The 20,443-nt window shown below is 31.3% G+C and overlaps 1 protein-coding gene across 1 annotated transcript; it reads left to right on the plus strand.

The window, feature by feature from the left end:
- The first annotated feature begins 7,501 nt into the window (after positions 1-7,501).
- LOC143068458 (calcyphosin-like) lies at positions 7,502-19,073 on the plus strand. Its single transcript, XM_076242551.1, has 4 exons — positions 7,502-7,639; positions 13,318-13,495; positions 15,721-15,930; positions 18,824-19,073. The coding sequence occupies exons 1-4, from the start codon at positions 7,566-7,568 to the stop codon at positions 18,923-18,925; spliced, it is 564 nt and encodes a 187-aa protein (XP_076098666.1). The 5' UTR covers positions 7,502-7,565; the 3' UTR covers positions 18,926-19,073.
- Positions 19,074-20,443: the final 1,370 nt, after the last annotated feature.

A 20,443-nucleotide genomic window follows, 5' to 3' on the forward strand; every position in this document is an offset into this window, starting at 1 on the left:
AGGTAAATGTTCTTATAGATCTAATAGCTCATTCAATCTATTATTTTTAACATCAAACTCTTACATTATATGACAATGGGACGATCATTTTATTTTGCGAGGGTGTAAAGGGGGGGGGGGGTGAAATATGTGTAACTTAAAACTTTATTCTTTGTGGATAGGAGAATAGGAGTAGATACAATACCTTTAACTAGATATTTCAATTTTGCCGGTGATTATTAAAACAGTTGAAGCAATTAATCAATCGGAGAGTACAGCCTCAAATCCTGTATAGCAACACAAACATTATCACAATTTTTAGTTTTATTTAGTGATTTTATAATGTTATTGATCATTATTTAGAGGATAAACAGTGTATACATATAATACATAAAAGAAAAATAGCAGATCGATTGGTTTAGGCGTTCGTATTTAAATGAACTTACTCCTGGTAAGCTCATACTAGTATATTATTTATTTTTTCCTTTCTCAATAACTCTACAATTTAAGTTTACAAAAACGACGGATTTTTTTTTACTTAAAAACGTGTTTTCTCATTTAAATGTGTATTTTGATATATATGGACTTTCGTATTTTCCTAGAATAAAAATCAAATAATTTAATAGTATATTTAATACACTAACAGTGTTTACAAAACAATTTTGAGCTAAGCTATACAGGTACCACCGCAACTGAACCTACCATACAAGCAATTCTTTATTGGGCTAGATTAAATACTGAAAACATAAACCCATTGCTACAAGAAAGTTATACATTAAGTAAAACACCTTGATTCACAAGGAGTTTATACTTGGTCCACTTTTATAAAAGATTCAACACAAGAAATGAATATTGATATACAAAAAGTAATGTCCTGCCAAAATATGGAACAAGTTAACAAACTAGAGATTAAGAATATTACAAGTAAATTTTATTCAGAACTACTGGAAAATAAAATTAATAGTTTGAACGAAAATAACAAACTTTTTCTTTACAAAAATATTAAAGTCAAACAAGACCAAGAATTTTATCTAAAATATCACAATTTTGAAACTAGACGTTTATTTACAAAAATTAGAATTAGTGACTATAATTTGCTCATTGAGAAGGGCAGATATCTAAAAATACCTCGAGACAATAGAACATGTCCAACTTGTAAAACCTTAGAAGATGAAAATCACTTTCTCCTCCACTGTCAAATTAATAATGTTTTACGTATAAAACTTTTTAATGACATGGCAATAGATAATCCTATGTTTCCAAATCTATCTGATACTGAAAAACTAATAGTCCTACTAAATGCTTCTAATATAAACCAAGTGAAAAAAACCGGTTCCTTTATAAAACAGTCTTTACAGCTGAGGACAGGGGACTCTTAGTTAGTTTTACTTGTATATATATAGATATGTGTGTGTTCAACTCAGTTATTTTATTGTTGTTGTTACTTTTGTTTATGTCACAAGTATAATGTTATTTATATGACAAATAAAGATTATTACAAAATTAATAAATATGTCAACAACCAGTCATTACTAATAAGCCTTCAAATAAATAAAGTGAATGGAGAGCCATTAACGACCTTGTAATCTAGCATCGTGTTTCAAACATTTTAACTTTCTTCAATAGGTTAATTATCATAGTTACGATTAAAACTATTATATAAATACACTATGCGTTCCGAAAAAAAATCTAACAGGTGTCAAGTTTAAATTCTGTGTACTTATATAATCTTAAATACTATATTGACATCGCAGTGTTAAATATGCATTCCTGTAAATGTTTAGCAAAATCGTCTGCAAGGTTACTTAGTAATACTTAATTTTATGTAGTAGTTTGAAATCTTAATTCATAAACTCAGTTTTTAAATTACTATGTAAATGCTATAGAAAAATCATAATATATCCCAAAGTTGTCTACTTTTAAAAAAAGATATTTAATGTTTAAATTCCTGACATACAATCGTTTTATTGCTGCTCCTTCTGAAATCAAACATTAGCAAAAGTTCGCATTTGAATGGTTTGTATATTTAAATATCAAATTTTTAAATTTTCGGCACACTTCGAACGAAAATCTAGTCTTTTGTTTTCTCTGAAGATACTTTTTATCCCCTATTATTGTACTTCATATTGGAAATCAATGTGACTGATAATATATATTTTTTTCAACGCCTATGTGTATGCAAAATTAAATTAAGAATGGAATTGGGGAATGTGTCGAGGTAGACAACAACCCGACCATAATATCTCATGTATACCTCACCAATGATGTTCGTCAATGGGCTTCGTTGTTCAATCACACATGTATGTCTAACATCTATAGCAATTGCATAATAACTTTGAATGAGGACAGTAATTATGATCTTGTTCAATATCTACTTAGGATAAGAAATCCTGAACAAGAAGAAGACTACAATTCAGATGAGCCAGAGGAATAGATTTGTATCAATAAACGTAGTAAAATAGAGGTGTAATTTGGAGATGTCAAACAGATGTTTTGTACCTAATGTAACGCAATATTTACAATCATCAATTCGGCTTCGTCGGCGTCTTGAGATTACAAATACAGACACACAGTGTTATAGTTTCCTATCTTTGGTATTTTAAGTAGCATTGTATTGAAAAATATCTTTATATAATAATATATATGTACATCTCTGGAGGTTATTAGATTTTAGCATGTCATGATAGGTTGTTACAATGTTATCTAAACATTCATATTACTTCATCTTAATTCGTACAACAGCAATAACATCAAACAAGATATACTAGTTTTAAAGAGATTGTTTCAGACATTGTTTGGTTTGGATGCAGTTTGATAATTGAAAAAAATGTAATCGAAGAGGGTTCGAAGCTTCGCTTTCTAAATGTTGTATAAAGCTTTTTTAACTGAATCCATGATTATGAAATAGATTTATTCAATGATACAAGTGGTGTCATTTTTTGGTTTGATTATTTTGTATGAAATACAAGGGATAAAAAAAAGTAACTATAATTCAAATTTGATGACCAATTGGTTGTTGTTTGCTTAAATAACAAACAAAAAAGAAGATGTGGCACGAATGCGAATGAGACAAATTGCCATCCAAGTCACAATGTGTTAAAAGTGAACAATTATAGGTAAAAGTTCGGCCTACAACACGGAGCATTTACTCACACCGAATTCCAATTGCAATTTATTATAAAGATTCAGAGAAACTATCAACAATACAGAGTTGGCACGTTTTGCATGGTATGTCGACTGGAATGAATGGTTTTGAATTTGGACTGGCATAATAATAATAAAAAAAAAATAGGAGTATATTTATACATATTTTCTATTTTTGACATATTTCCGGGATAAGGGTATCGACATATAAGTTAAAATGTATGCATTTCTATATAGATATAATCTTTTAAAAAAGATATAGAATTGTATGATTTTTATTTAGATATAAGTATACACATCGTCGCTTTATGTATATGACTTGAAAGTGAAATGATTTTTATATTGAAATTATACTGTCCGCGAAATTAACCCTGTACTTTTAAATTATATGTCGGTACTCTTATCCCGGAAACATGTTACAATAACATTAAATATGAAAAAAGAAGATGTGGTATGATTGCCAATGAGACAACTGTCCACAAGAGACCAAAATGTAACAGACATTAACAACTATAGGTCACCGTACGGACTTCAACAATGAGCAAAGCACATACCGCATAGTCAGCTATAAAAGGCCCCGATAAGACAATGCAACACAATTCAAACGAGAAAACTAACGGCCTTATTTATATAAAAAAAATGAACTAGCATTGCAGTTACTAGCCACTTTTCCCTGCATTTCATATTTTCCCTTCATGTTCATATTTCGGAGATAAGAGTACCAACATATGATATAAAATTACAGACTAAATTTTTGAGATTGATATGGAAAATGGTAAAATTAAGAAAAGAATAGCATTGTTTAGTCGCTATTTCGTTTAACTGTGTATTGCAAACACAGTTTGAGGTAAATGATAATATATTATTTTTGCTCGAATGCCCGTTTAGAACGTACAAATATTCAAAAAAATATATGATGTGGGCAACTTGAAAAGAATATGATTATTAGAAAAAAACTTAGACATCGGAGATACTATCCTGATAGAGAGTATAGGATATGTGATATCTTTCAAAGACACGAAATCAGCATGTGCAAAGCAAAACAAAAATGTAAAGGAGTAAGATTTTAGTTTGCATCATTTCAAAGTCACAGTGAGGCCTTGCACACAAAGCAAAAAACTAAAACAAAAAGGAGCATATACATATTTTATCTTTTTACATATTTCCGGGATAAGGGTACCGACATATTACATGAAATTGTAATAGAATTTTTTCAGGTAAATATCTATTAAAGTACAACCTATATGAATATATACATACAAGTATGTTATTTTGAAGAGAGGTGAAGACATCCGAAAGCATCACAGTTACAGCACGCTTGTCGCTGCATCACAAGTTTTCCATTCATAAAATATTCAGACTGATAAGAAAAAAAAAAAAACCAATTAGCAGTGTCAATGTGCAGTTCAAGGCGCATTTACTTTATTTATAAGATGCTAGCAGTTTCATAAATATACCAGGGACTTTGATTCATTCAGAAAGAAAGGAGAGAAAACAACAGTATCAAAGAAACTGTCAACTTTTACTTAATCAAACATGTACTTTTTTTTAAAAAAAAAATATTGACGGGCTAAGTGTACTGACATTCAAAATAAAAAAATGTACACTAAAGCCAGACTATTCAGTTGAAAGTATAATCTAAATATTAATAAGGTAGTCTTATCTATATGCATCAAATTGTTTCCTATTTCGTACGTATTTTTAAACGGAGCTTATAGGATCAAGAGATAGTATATTTTCCATATAATTGTGTGTTGAATACGTAAAATAATTTGTGAGGAGTGTTAACAGATTTTATTTTGATTTATATATATTAGCCTTAATCTATTGTTGATTATTTATAGTTCCAACCGATCATAATTTTCTATATAAAAGGCACACTTCACGAACAAGTCAAAAATCATAATTTTAGGGGGACAATCTTGAAAGGAGTAATTCAAAGAACCATCTGATTATTAGGTGGAAATTACCAATTGAGACAGCTACCTTCTAAAGTTCAAATTAAGTGGTCGTATTTGCAGATTGGCTATTCATTGTCATCTATCTTAAAGTTATGCACGCTTTCATTTGTTGGTAACTCGAAGAATTCTGCGCCCTCTAGCGGCCTATAGCCTATCGAGGTTAATGTAGCAATCGGAGATTAGACGGAGATCAGCAGAATATACAAATGTAACGACTGACATTATTCGGGTTAATTTGTTGGCCGAAAATTGATTTCCACTTTTGACCACAACTGTTTCCTGCATGGAGTCCATGTTGATTTCTCTAGATTCGCTACAAAACCAGCCTTTGATAATGAATTAAAAGCAAATTGCGAATCACACAAACTTGACTGAAAATCTTGATTTGTACCCCATCCGTCATCAAGATAAAGCACAATCTGAATATTATTTTCTCTCCAGTATTTCACTAAGGTCCTCAAACATTTAGTAAAAATGTATGGACTTGACGTTAAGCCAAAAGGTAACACCGTAAACACATAATATTTTTCATTCCATGAAAATCCTAAAAACGTTTGGTGATGTTTTGATATATCAAAATGATGAAATCCTGATTTTAAATCAAACTTAAAAAGGTGATTATTCTTATCGAAATACTCTAACGCAATATTCCAATCTTCAAATTTTATTTTGTTCTTTAAAACATGTGTATTGACTTCTCGTAAATCTAAAATCAGTCTTTTCTTCCCTGATTTGTTAGTCGAAACACTTAACGGATTAACTACATGGGGCCTAAGTTTAACTTGAGTTACACATTTATGATTCAAAAGATCTGATATCGCTTCTGTAACAAAATGTTCATTGTCTAACGCTGACTTATTGTTTTAATGAACTGTTCTGGGAGGAGTAGAAATGAAAGGAATGAAATATCCATTTTCAAGAATATCTAAAACAAATTCACTAGCACCAATACTTTTCCAATATGAAATATGACTTTTAAGTCTACCTTTTACACTACATCTGTTTTTAAAACTTTTGTTCTAAAGTTAAATTACTGTCTTCATTATCTAAACAAAACAGTGGAGAATCTAAATAATACTTATCATTTATGTCTGTTTCACTGCTGACCATGGACAGCTTTGATAATTTTGGGACAATTTCTCCTCCAATGTCCTTGCTCCTGACAGCTGAAACAGAAATCTGTTGGACTAAGTCCATAGTTGCTCCTTTGGGCACGAAAATTACCACCGACATTTGCTGAAGTGGCCGTTGCAACAGGTGCAACACGTGGCGGCTCAGTTGACTAAAGTGTAGCACTGTTTCCAGGTTTCTTTGATGTTTTCTGTTTACGGAACTTCTTTGCACGTAACGCTCTGTTCTCGGCGTATCTGATCTTTTTCTCGTCTTCCGAATCGGAGGCAAGTTCATCCGAAAGATATTCCTTAACGGTATCCCAACCGGGTGATTTGTCAGCAATTTTAATACACTAATACCTCTTATGGATCTTATCCCTTATGGTATAACACATATCCTTAATCTTTCTGTAATCATCATGTTCTGCAGCCCGTTTTATCTTCTTGATTTCAGAATCTATCTCACTGTTAAAATCGAATTGAGCATTGGCTGTATCCTCTTTTAATTCCCTTTTCAGTGAATGAAGTTTATTGTCTAAATAAGTCTTAAACAAATCCATGGCCGCAAACGCACTCGAGTCGGCTAATGACTTATCCGTTTCTCTTTGATCGGAGTTTTGCTTAGATTCCTGTTCTTCAGTATCTGATGCATCTCTATCAGGAGAAGTTTCCATGTTAATATAGAGAGCAGAAAAAGCCTGTCACACTTTGTACTGGAATGACTTCGATTGCCAAAAACTAATTCTAATTCACTTATATTAACAAAACCTAACCCAAAAACTTGACAAACTGTTGACACCTACATCCTCAACTTTTATTATCATAAACAACCACGATGTCACCAACTGATGATAACAACTTTCATGTATCGAACTCTCTGTATAACTTTGATAAATACATTTATCTGGTGGCTTCGGCATTACAAGCTGTCACGTGAAATATCCTACCATGTAGAAAAAAACACTAGCAGGAGGCGAAAGTAAACAAATGGACATTCAAATTCGTAAGTTTATATTCATATTAATGCATGGGAATAGTTAAATTTTGTTTGTCATAATGTTTTGCTAGAAAGGCCAACTTATTGCATTTACCAAATTAGTTTGCTGTAAGTCGAAATAAATTTAAGGATAATTACAATCAAACCAAATGGTATACAAGAAGTAGTAAATTCTCACTAAACGTTCCAATGAATAAGAAATATTTATCCTTTAAAAAATTAAATCATTTCACAGAAACAGTCTATTTTTAATTGCTTATTTATTTCAAGGAAAAAGTTACCTATGTATGTCTTTGTCTATAAGAAACGTTGGCGATTTAGACATCTAATACTAAAACGCAGATTGTTCGTCGTACTAGTTACTTGTAAAAAATGGTTGACAAACTCAATGAATTACGGGCAAAATGTTTTGAACGAGGAGCTATTGGTATACACGGCATTAGCAGGTAAAAGTATTGAAACATTTAATATTTTTCTAAAGTATTAACACATTTGCATACATAAAATTGAATTAATTAGGCTGCTGCAAGTCTTAGGTTGACATATAATGTAAATTGAATACAGTTTATTTCAGAAATTTTTAAGTTTTAGATACTGTAGAAATGACACGTTGCATTTTATTTTGAAGAGTTCATGGGCGTGTTTATTAATATTGTTGTTACTTTGATTAAGGTTTTCTCACCTTTCGTATCAAATATGTAGCTCTATGAATAACCCGTGCAAAGAAAATTTTTAGGAGATTTTGATATCATAAACAAATGACAAAGGTGAAGCAAGTTTGACAACAGATTAAGTATATTCCTACTAGATAAACACTTATGTAATTTAACCTGTTTTGATATCCGAGACACAAGAGGATCTCAAACAATTGAATCGCAAAAAGAAAATAAGACAAAACCAATTATGAGACACGATTTTTTTTAATAGTTCTACGGTTTTAAACAGTCAGTTATACTGTTCTTAAAAGGGGATAAAATATACCAGTGTGACATTCAAACTCATAGATCAAAAATAAACTGACAACTCCATAACTACAAAAGAAAAAAAACCAAACAGACTAACAATAGTACACAAAACACAATATAGAAAACTAAAGACAGAGAAACATAAACCCTACCAAATATAAGGTATGATCTCAGGTGCTGCGGAAGGGTAACCAGATTCTGCTCCACATGTGGCACCCGTCGTGTTGCTCATATTGATACAATCCCGGTAAATAACCTTATTCTGTAAGTATAATTCGTGAAAAGGGAACGGGATAGCAGTTAATACATTAAGAACATATCCGATATCATCTGTGAAACGGATATTCCATGGGTCAACCAACTGTCTATCAAAAATCGTGATAGACAATACATGCCCTGGGTAATCGTAGCAATGGGGAGATATATACTACGTATAGAAGCGCTGCTCGAATGTTTCTTCATAGAAATGGTAAGTCCACAATTGGGAAGCTGATTCATCTCTTTTGTAGTAAAATTATGTTTCCAATCTACCCTCATGGTCAATGTCTAGATGTAAGTCAATATATGAGGCATACTCAACTGTATATATTGAATACTATATTTCTAGATTGATGTGATAGATGCGTGTAGCATAGTCACCATATTTTGTATTATATAGTAGTGAGAGAACATCATCTATATAGCGGAAAGTAAAGTTAAAGGATATTGCTAACTTCTTTTCTTTCTTGCAAAGAAGTTCATGTATGAAGTCAGCATCCTAAGAATAAAGGAATAAGTCGGCAAGAAGCGGAGCACAATTGGTTCTCATGGGAATGCCTATTGTTTGTTGAAAACACGTCATCGAAACGTAAAAAATATGTTGTCACTCAAGAAATCAAACATCTTGATAATGTCAGTTTAAGAGAATTGTTTGTTTGAGTCAGATTGATTTTTAAGTAGGATTTATCCATCCATTACGCACGATACTTCTATCTACGTTGGCCTTTCTATTTCATGAAACAAAGCAATACTAACTCTTTCAATTTGTCTAAAGTACAGTGATTTGGTTATTGGGATATTATTAAAAGGTACATCTAAAATTTTGTAAAAGGTAAAAACACAAAAATACTGAACTCCTAGGAAAATTAAAAACGGAAAGTGCCTAGCCACATGGCCAAATCGAAAGCTGAAACACATCATGGACAACAACTGTGATATTCTTGACTTGTTACAGGCATTTTCTTATGACGAAAATGGTGAATCAATCTCATTACTCAATTTGAAATCTTACACATCCACCGGTGTGATATGTGATGAGCTCGAGCGTTATCTACTTCATATTGATGCTAAAGTTATAATATTATCAAATTGGTCTACTGTAATAATTAACAGGGAAAATCATTTTATCTCACTATATAGATGAATGTTTCACTTGGTTTGTATCACAATCATATAGTTATAGATGCACGTGGGTGAAATTAAATAAATCAAGAATTTAAAATCGATACTATAAGACGGAAGAATATTAGTTCAGTATCAAAATAAGGTGAACATAGGTCATGGAGCTCTTTTTAAGATATTTGATTTGTAAGATAAGAGGGGAAAAGGCTTACTCGGACTTTTACCTTATATTTGCATTGAGTCTCAAATCAAAACAAAGAAAATCAAGAAATTTATGAGTAATTAAAAGTCTTATATGGAAAGATAAATGGGTGTTATGGGGCAAAATATTTTACCTTGTATAGGATGGTAAATTACCAAGGAGTTTGAACATCTTACACAAATTCCAAAACCTCACCGAAGTACATCCTAAAAAAATAAAAGTTTGTCAAACATATTTTCAGGTTGAAATACAATATTTGAGTCAGTTAATGAGAACAATTTATACAGACCTGGCTTCAGACTATTCAAAATTGTTCGAAAATAATAAGTATACCATATATAATTTGGTTTTTTTTCCGAGGAATATTATTTTTGTTTTTATATAGTTTCGGAACATGTTACCATTATATTTCTATTTAACTTGGACGAAAAACGAAAATGTGGAGTTTATGTTATCTAGATATTGCTAACGATTATTATAGCATTCCCTTATGTATTCATTTTATTGAAAAGAGAAAACCTATATCCAAAAGTGAAACAAAGACGTAATTTGTCTTCCATGTTACTAAAATTACTTTCGAAACAGAATATATTATATAATTATTTCAAATTTAAACGAATCATGATATAACCTATTGAGCTTGTCATTTTGAATGGTTCGGTAATTTTGTTATTTTACTTTCCCTTTATATTGTATCTATATCATAAATATGTAGGACTCAAATCTTTGTAGGCTTCCAGGGGTTGGAGTCATAAAACTTTGCTCAGTGCTCGGATCACAAAAATCATGCTCGAAACATGAAATCAACATTTTGTTTGGTTGATTTTAGAGTATGAGTACTAAAAAATGACTTGAAAGTTTAATGACTTCAAGGCCAGATATATGGCAGATTCGGAATCTATGGTAAATATGACGTCATGCCATCCCAAATCTATAGCAGATTTTTTTTTTTAAATTCTTATCTATGGCAACTTTTGTAATTTCCAAATCTATGGCAGATTTTTATTGTTTCCACATCTGTGGCAGATTTTGTACAAATGTAGAACATGGCAGTACATAAACAATCACTGACTTGTCTAAAACAAATTGAAATGTAACGACAACAGGAGCATGTATATAAAGCACTTGTGAAATAAAAATTAAATCCACAATGACCAACAAAATGACCATCCATAAAAAAAGTGTAGGAGTGATATATCATAATACAGAAATCAGGATTAAAATGATCTTCCCCGGAAAAATAAGCATTTCCTAATATGTGCATAGTACTTGTTTAATCCATTGATTAAAACAACAAGATAAATAGAAGTCTCTTAAAACAAACAAGAAAGCAGTTATTTATAAGAAATAATTTGACTTTTCACATAACATTTATTTCAGCGCTAATCAATCTTTTTTCCAACTGGTGACGATCATTTTCTCACTCTAAATACTTTGCCGGCCGTAGACGCTAAGTTATTTACTATAACTTCATTCCCAAAATATCCACTACTAAAACAGCTGTGCCTTTCGTGATCGCGGATTTTGGACGGAACATCACATAATTATTGTCCTTCCTATGGATAAAAGATCCCATCTTCCTTTTAACCATCGGCAAATTGTTCTAGAGGGAAAGCGGAAAGTGTTTTCCTAGGTATTTTAAACACGGACTTCAGGAAAGTTTGCACACCCAACAACTTAACCTAAGTCGGCTACCACTTCTATGCCGTTATTTTATTGTAACGTTAGATTCTACTCTTTTTCTCGGAAAATTACGTAATTCCTAAATCTGCCATAGATTTGGAAAAAACAAAAATCTACCATAGATTTTAATTTTATTTGTTTAGCGTTTGTAGCGACCTATTTTGCCATTAATTATGAATCTGCCATAGATTTGGAACCCGCAGTAGATTTGATTCCTACATATATATATATTAAAAGACCAAAAAAGTGAAAAAGTGTATTTAAACAAAACGCATTTGACTAACAGGTCGATCAACTGATGTTCTTTAACCCTGCTGACTGCCATTGGCGATTGCCAAATAAAATTGATCACAAGAGGTAACAAAATGGATCTTAAAATAACTTTAATACTAAACAAAAAACAATAAACTTGTGGCCAAGATGTTATGCCACAAACATAAGGTGTCATATTTTTTTAGTACACCAGATCCGGATTTCGACAATAAATGTCTCTTCAGTGATGTTAGGGATAGAAACGATATTTGGAAGGCCAAATAATTTACCCTCAATTCAAGATAGACTCTTGAATTGTAAGAGTCAATATAGGATGAACGGATCATATAAACCGGAGGGAAAATATGATACAAGCCCAAACGAAAAAATATGAACAAGTCTAAATTCAAAACTACGTTCAAACCTATGATTGCGTTGGATAAAAACCGCAATTTTTATACGTGTGCATGTAAAACAAATTTCGTAGTAGAAGGGTCTAAATACAGCACAAACAACATTTTCCAAAAGACCAAAAAGTGAAAAAAGTATATTTAAACAAAACGCATTTGACAAACAGGTCGAACAACTGATGTTCTTTAACCCTGCTGACCCTTCTACGACGAAATTTGTTTTACATGCACACGTATAAAAATTGCGGTTTTTATCCAACGCAATCATAGGTTTGAACGTAGCTTTCAATTTTGACTTGTTTATATATATATATATTAAAGATATATGTCCTCTCTTTTCATATGCACTCGGTAGTGAGAACAAAGACATATTCATATTAACATAAATAGAGTGTTAAGATTTGTGAAACGATACTGATATAGGATTGTTATATACGATTGCGATTAATAAAATCATATAGACAAATAGTTCTACTCAAAAATTGTCTTGTGTTAAGTATCAACGTATCAAATGCAATACAGTAAGCTACAGGTCAATACTTAGATTTAATTTGAAAGTTTACACCTCAAGATCTAACATTGCCGGGCTAAATTTGAGACGAAATATATATTTACGAGTCTAAGCGATTGGTGCTGTACTGTATCAAAGATGTAAGTTCAAATGTGAATTTAAATGCCGTTGAGGGACAAAAAATTTCAGCATAAAAATCCAATTCTAATGCTGTTGATTTAAATTTTCAGACTTATATAAAACATTCTGGTAATCCTGTATTTAAAACCAACTGAGATCCAGTGGGCATATGTTATGTATGGTTGTCACTTTCTCAGACCTGTTTGTATGATATACTTATTTCTAGTGACTCTGTAATGAATTGTAACATTATTCCATACGGGATACAAAAAAAATTGAGCTAGATTGCTGACAAATAATAATGAAATGTGATAAAAAAAACATGTTTATCTCTAGATTCACCTTACGTTACAATAACACTACGGTATATTCTTATATGACGGATGTGGTCGAGTGATCTAGGGGCCCTGGACATGAGGCTAAGCGATAAGTGTTGCTTTGTATCAAAGGTATGATTTCAAATCCTGTTGAAATTTGTCAGCAATACAAATCCAAGAAGTTTGAAGACACATTAATATGTAAATGCAATTTTTTACTTACTTATTATAAAAGCAGTATATTGTTTCATTATTTTCATTATTCTATACTGATTTCATTGTAGAACTTTTCGAAACATGGACGTCGATCATAATGACTTCCTTAGTCTTACCGAATTCACAGATGGTCTAAAGAAATTTGGTCTGACCTTCCCAGAAAAAACTGTACAAGAGCTGTTTACTTACATTGACAAAGATTGCAGTGGTAGAATTCTATTTGACGAATTTCTGCAAGCAATAAGGGTAATTAATATAAAAGAAGTACACATAAGGGCTTTACATATGAAGTGGCACTCTCTATAAAAAAAAGATTGATGCGTTTTGATAAAAATGATTGAAAACTTTCAACATGCATTTATTTTCAAACATGATGAAAGAAACGAGTATAAATTATTTTAGCTTTAATAAAAGTGCAATTCCCCCAAAATTTTTATACATATTTACATAGAAGTGTCATCATTTATCATCTTTTATATTTATTTTATAAAATACACTATGCAGCATATAATTCTTTACGGTAAATATGATACTCATATCTTTATATCAATAACAAAATTCTTAAAATGGGACATTTTTTTATATCTCTGCCTGTCTGACGTTTACATTCTGCCGTCATACGCTCAATTAAACGTTAGAACAAGGTTGATCTGGCCATTCGGTCACAGAGAGTAATACATTTTAATCGCTTATGAATGGATATAACAAAACTAGGTTCAACCCACCATTTTTTCATAAAATGCCCTGTACCATGTCAGGAAAATGGCCATTGTTACATTATAGTTCGTTTCCGTGAGTGTTACATTTCGGTGTTGTGTTACTGTTGTGTCGTAGTTCTCTTATATTTGATATGTTTCCGTCAGTTATAGTTTGTTACCTGGATTTGTTTTTTCTCTATCGATTTATGAATTTTGAACAGCAGTATACTACTGTTGCCTTTATCTAACATACTTAAAGCAAAAACAAGAAAGCAACGAATGAGGTTGTTTCATTTGATATATGACTTTTTGTGCTTCTTTTTTTAAATATTTGTTTGTTTTTATTGGTATTTAGATACTTATGGTACTTGTACATTCTGTCATTATTGTTTGTGATACTCTCGTATTCTTGTCTTTCATTTTGTTAATGTGCTTTGTTATATACCTTTTGGTGTTACTTCAAAAACTTGTTTGCTGCTCGTCTTTCATTTTTGTTATGTGCTTTGTCTATATACCTTTTTAAGTTTCTTCGTACATACATGACGTGACTCTGTACTTATACATCCCGTCATTTTGTTATTGGACTATAATAATGTGTATTCTTGTCCCTAATTTTTACTAATATGCTTGGTCTAAATGCTATTTTGTGCTTCTTTGTTACATGTTTGTATGGATTTTTAGTGATTAGGATTATAGTACAATGTGGACTGCTATAGTTTTGACATTTTACCTATTTTGTCTGTTTGTTTTGTTCACACATCGTTGTCAATATATTGGAATTTGATGCAACTGTCATATAAGTGAGAGGTTTAGCTAGCTATAAAACTAGGTTCGATCCACCATTTTATACATAAGGAAATGTGTATACCAAGTCAGGAATATGACAGTTGTTCTCCATTTATTTAATGGGTGAGAGTTTTTAATTTTGCCATTTGATTATGTACTTTCCGATTTAGTTTTTCCTCGGAGTTCAGTATTTTTGTGATTTTACTTTCTTTGAAAGGTTTTGCTGTAATGTTAGTTTAAACATATTTATTTAAAGTGGATTGGGAAACAAGTTTCTCCAACTTAATCCCTTTCCACTTTGCGGGATATGTGTTAAAAATGAATAAACTTTTTAATACATTTAGTACTTCTGCAGCCACAACGATATGTTATTTTCATCCGCTCTTATGTTTGCTACAACATTCTTGCTTTTTTTCCCTTCAGCGAAGCCGGTTTGTCATTTTTGAAGATTTAATCCCTAATCAACTTCATTAAACAATAAAATTTATTATTCATGATGACACGAGGTCCCACAATAAAGTGTACAGGTAAATTCAATAAAAACTTGATGAAAATCGTGTGTTCATGATCCTAGCTTAAAATATAATTATAAGTATTGAATGCTTCTTGTTGTAACTTCATAGGGTTGTAAAAGCGTTGACCGTGCGCACATTTTTAGAATGAAGCGCCGCGCTTCATACAACAAGAACGTCGGTCAACGGTTTTACACCCCAATGAAGTTACAAAAAGAAGTATTCAATTCTTAATAATTTTTAGCAAGGAGGCTTGAATTTGTACATAACACAAGATATATATAGTATGTCTTTGGAATTATATTCCTGTTCGAGAATTCGATGGTTAGAATACGCCCTTCACCGACAACAAATAGAGATAAACGAGGGTAGGCGAATTATAGATAAATCAATTCCAGACTAGGTGTTTTATAGAATACCTTTACAGTTAGTCTTTTGTTTAAATTTTTTTGTTATATTTTAATTTTAATACCAGCCTCCTATGTCGCAGACGAGAATTGCAATTATCAATGAAGCATTTGCAGAGTTTGACAAAGAAACTGGTGACGGAGTAATTACTCTTGAAGATTTGAGGAAGGATTACATTGTTGAGAATCACCCTAGTTATAAGAGGGGTTTCTTTACAAAAGACCAAGTTTTGAGCGAATTTCTTCACGTGTTTGAAAAGGAAACTGAAGATGGAAAGGTAAACAAAAACATGTTTGGATTCTTTGTAATATATGTGACTTCACTATATGTATGAGAGATAACCACTTGTGCCAAAATTAATTACAAACGACTTTAATTTTGAAATAATTAATTCCACCTAGTAGCTATATAACAACCTAACCTCAATATGGGTATACATTTCCCAACTAATTCGGTATTCAAGAGCTTGCAGCTGTTACTCAGACTTTGTTAAACGACACCAGTGTCAGAGCAGAAGGTTGATGACTGAGGGTTATGTGAAAGAAAAATACTTCATCGGAATATACCATGACCTTATTGATAGATGTTCCGTATCAACTTCCCAAATAATACACGATGGTATTGAAGTATAGATACTTCGTACTGACTATGTTAATAATCTTAATTAGGTGTTATAGTATTCTTGTATTACTTTTACTGTTAAGTCTATTTTTGTTGATGTCCATTTAACGTGGCTGAGTACTTATTCATCTCGTCATTGTGTTTTTGTGCTAGTATAGTAAATTTTTTTGTTCTCTCGTTTTTGTCCTTCTGTTTTTCTTCGTTTATACATTGTTTATTTTTATAGTGATTATAATTATACCACAATGTTGACTGCTGTACCCTTATTTAGACATTTTTTTACAAATTAAGTCTGTTTGTTTTGTTCACACATTGTTATGGAATTTGATGCGGTTGCCATACCAGTCAGAGGTTTAGTTAGCTAGAAAACTAGTTTTAATCCACCATTTTCTTTATAAGAATGGAGAGTTGTCTCATTGGCACTCATACCACATCTTCCTATATCTATGTACCAAGTCGTTTAACATGTTTGATCTAGTGATTTTCCCATTTGGTTATTCCGTTTTGAATATTCCAAAGAGGTTAGTATAAGATATCGCATCAAACACGTTAAACGACTTGGTACATGCATTTTTCTTTATACGAAAATGCATATATCAAGTCGTTAAACGTGTTTGAGCTAGTGATTTTGACATTTGGTTATGGACTTTCTGTTTTGAATATTCCAAGGAAATAAGTATTTTTGTTATTTCATTTTTCCCATCTACTCCAGTTAAATCTACCAAAATATTTCTTTAAACACTTTCTGCCACTTGCTGATTCCCTCCTTAAATAAAAAGATGGGTCAGAAAAAAACAAAAACAGACCTCTTATTTCGATTTTGTCATCATGCTTGACATGATATGAGAATTTTAATGTACTTTTTAAACGAAAACATTTAAAAAAGATTAATATCACAAAGTTTTATCTCTATTTCAAACGGAGGTAAGCTAATAACATAAAGCCACACCATTCAAATGTTTATCAATAAATGTAACCAAAATTATCGAGCGTAACTGTTATCAGTTTATAGATATAGGAAGGTCAAAGCTCGAGGGGCAAATACTCTATATTTAATTCAATTTGAAGGTTATGCTGATTAATAGACAACCAAAGATACCAGGTTTATGATTTGGTACGCCATACTAGTGATTAATCTAATTTTAAAACTCTCTTCAATGGTGCTAAAATAAGATGGATAAATGTTATTCAAAGTTTGAGTAGCATACATAGAAAACAAGAGTGCTACAGAGCTTCCCGTTGACAATGAAGATGTATACATCAACAATAAGAATTTGAAGGCAAAAAGCATACTTTGTGTTTAACTTTAGTATGACATACTTTCATACTCAGATCACCTTATGTATTTAAAAGGTGTGAACATAGTCAATTTGTTAAGTTTTGATTAATTTGTTTAAGTTAGTTTTTTTTCTCTCAAAATAAATGCCAAATTATAAACTTGCTACCTTCCTGTTCAATGGTTTTAATAAGGTTGATATATTTTTTAAATCTGATATAACGATGTATAATAATCATCAGTATATTAATGAAATGTACACTTGTGTATGCTTCAAAAATATCTTAATGAAGACATTAAAGAGGAGAGACTAACTATTGACCACTTGAACGAATACCCTATGTCTGACGTTCTCTCCATTTCTAAAGACATATAACTAATGGTAATACACTGTCTATCACTTTATACAAATAAACTCAACATAGATACCAGGATTAAATAAGTCAGCAAAATGAAAGATATAGGTAAATAAAGGGCTTGTATTACCCGTCATGATTTCCTTGATAGAGGATTGCTGATCCTAGAGGAAGCTATTAAACCAAAAGTTTCAAGTGGTGAAATTAAAATGATCCCTTCCTATATATTACGGACGCCGTTTCAGTTAATTACAGTAATTTCAGAAATTATTTCGATGTTTTCATTATTGCGAAAATTTGACAGGGTTATAATCGCAATAATTTCGAGTTTGAATATCAATTTGGTTATCTTTCGACTCTATTTTTTAAAGCGCGAGATTTGGCTAGTCATCAAACCAGATTCAACCCACCTTTTTTTTCTTAAAATGTCCTGAACCAAGTCAGGAAAATGGCAGTTGTTATCTTATAGTTCGTTTCTACGTGTGTTACATTGTCGTTTGGTATTTCGTTGCACTTAAGTGATTCTGTTGTATCGTTGTTTTCTATTTATAGTTGATGTGTTTCCCTCGGTTTGAGTTTGTAACCCGGATTTGTTTTCTCTCAATCGATTTATGACTTTCAAACAACGGAATACTACTGTTGCCTTTTTTTAACAATCAATTGTGCTTGGTAGTTATTTATCTTTGTAGTAAAATTGCCTTTTTCTGTACTTTATTGTCATCTTAACCTTTATGTGACTTAATTTTATCAAATTGCAGTTTGACTTAATCTTTACATGACTTAGATATGTTTGCATTGTACTGCTGGACTTACCATTTATTTGACGTAGTTTTTGTTTAAATTATACTGTTTAACTTAACCTTTATGTCACTTACTGTTTCATATTGCATATTTAACTTAACCTTTATGTGACTTAGGTGACCAAAGAAGAATTTACTAATTACTACAGCGCCGTAGGTGCCAATATAGATACAGATGAAGAATTTGTGAAGATGATGAAAACTGCATGGAGAATTTAGCGAAATTGCTGAACACGAATTTCAATATTTATAACCAAAGAATATTTATGATTTTGTTACTTATACCACAAAAAAAAGCACGGAAGAAGAAAACCACTTGATGAGATTTGTAAAACAGTTAGGCGCTGTGTATTTCTTAATTTTTTAACACGGAGAGAGTAATGAAAATTTAACCGTCTAACTGTCCGTTTGTTCATTTGTCTGTTTATTTGTCCGACTTTGAACTTTAAAATATCATAGATTTTTTTTAAAATTATACTAATGCTTTATATAACTGTTTAATAATATCAGACGTTATTTTATAAAGGTTTTACTAAGTTCACACTTCAGAATTTTAACTTTAGATATTGTATATTCCAATAAGTATGGCGGTGTCTTGCTCAAAACCTTTGAGAAGCCTTCAAAATAATATATAATATAACATCTTAATTACGTATCCTATAATTTGATTGTTTGATAGAAAGTGTAATTGCATGTTTGTTTCCCTAATATTATAAGAAGTATATTTATATTACAACATTCCGGGTTTATGCACAAACATATGCCTTATTACCATCTCACGTATTTTGCCAAAAAAGAATACTAGTATGCCTTTCTTATCTGTGCTTTCTCTTTTGTGCTCTTTATAAAATGCGGCTGTTTTGATTGATTAATAACGAATATTGGAATTAGACATTAGATGTTCAACTGAACTATCTCTATTAATACTCAGTGTAAAATAAACCGAGAAGGGTATGCGTAGTTAAAACAAACTTGCCGTGAGAAGTACTATTACCTCAAGGTATTTTTTCTTTGCCCCCCCCCCCACCTGAACATGATAATGAGAAAAATCTGCTCATAACCATCTTTACAAACATTTAAAAAGAGTTCTTAATAGATATAAGAAGATGTGGTATGAGTGCCAAAGAAGCTACTCTCCATCCAAGTCACAATTTATAAAAGCAAACCATTATAAGTCAAAGTACTGTCTTCAACACGTAATAATTACCCATATACAAATATCTAACTCGTTTCCATGTCCGAACTGTTAAACGCCTTCAAAGTGTGTCACACATGCCAACCGTAGAACTTTAAATTGGTTTTAAGTATAAAAACAATTTACTATATAGGTGTTTTCGACATTTAAGTGTTATATATTCATAGTATGTTTTCATTTTATATCATCTGTTTTGTATTATCTGCAGACATCTTTTCCATGTGTTGCTATGCCAAGTTTTCATTTCCCGTCAAAAAGGTCTCAAGACCACCGTTATTCATTTTACCAACATTTTTGAATACTTTTTTCTAAAGTATATTATAAACATTACTGTATTTATGCATATGTAAGGTATACAGTGTGACACATATTAGTACAAGAAGTGCTTCCGAGATTTATGCAAAATATGCATAGTACTTTGCATTTAAATAGTCGCAGAACCTGTTACATAATTTATTGAATGTATTTGATGATCATTTGGAACTGATCATTACAAATACTGATTAGTTCATGCTTTCTGTTATAATGTTTTTTCATAAGCC

This window comes from Mytilus galloprovincialis, chromosome 3 (assembly GCF_965363235.1).
Source record: "Mytilus galloprovincialis chromosome 3, xbMytGall1.hap1.1, whole genome shotgun sequence".
NCBI classification, from domain to species: domain Eukaryota; kingdom Metazoa; phylum Mollusca; class Bivalvia; order Mytilida; family Mytilidae; genus Mytilus; species Mytilus galloprovincialis.

Coding starts and splice junctions, on each gene's coding strand:
- LOC143068458 (XM_076242551.1), top strand. CDS start 7,566: ATGGTTGACAAACTCAATGAATTACGGGCAAAATGTTTTGAACGAGGA. Junction 13,496..15,720: donor AATTTCTGCAAGCAATAAGG/GTAATTAATATA, acceptor TTTTAATACCAG/CCTCCTATGTCGCAGACGAG. Junction 15,931..18,823: donor AGGAAACTGAAGATGGAAAG/GTAAACAAAAAC, acceptor TATGTGACTTAG/GTGACCAAAGAAGAATTTAC.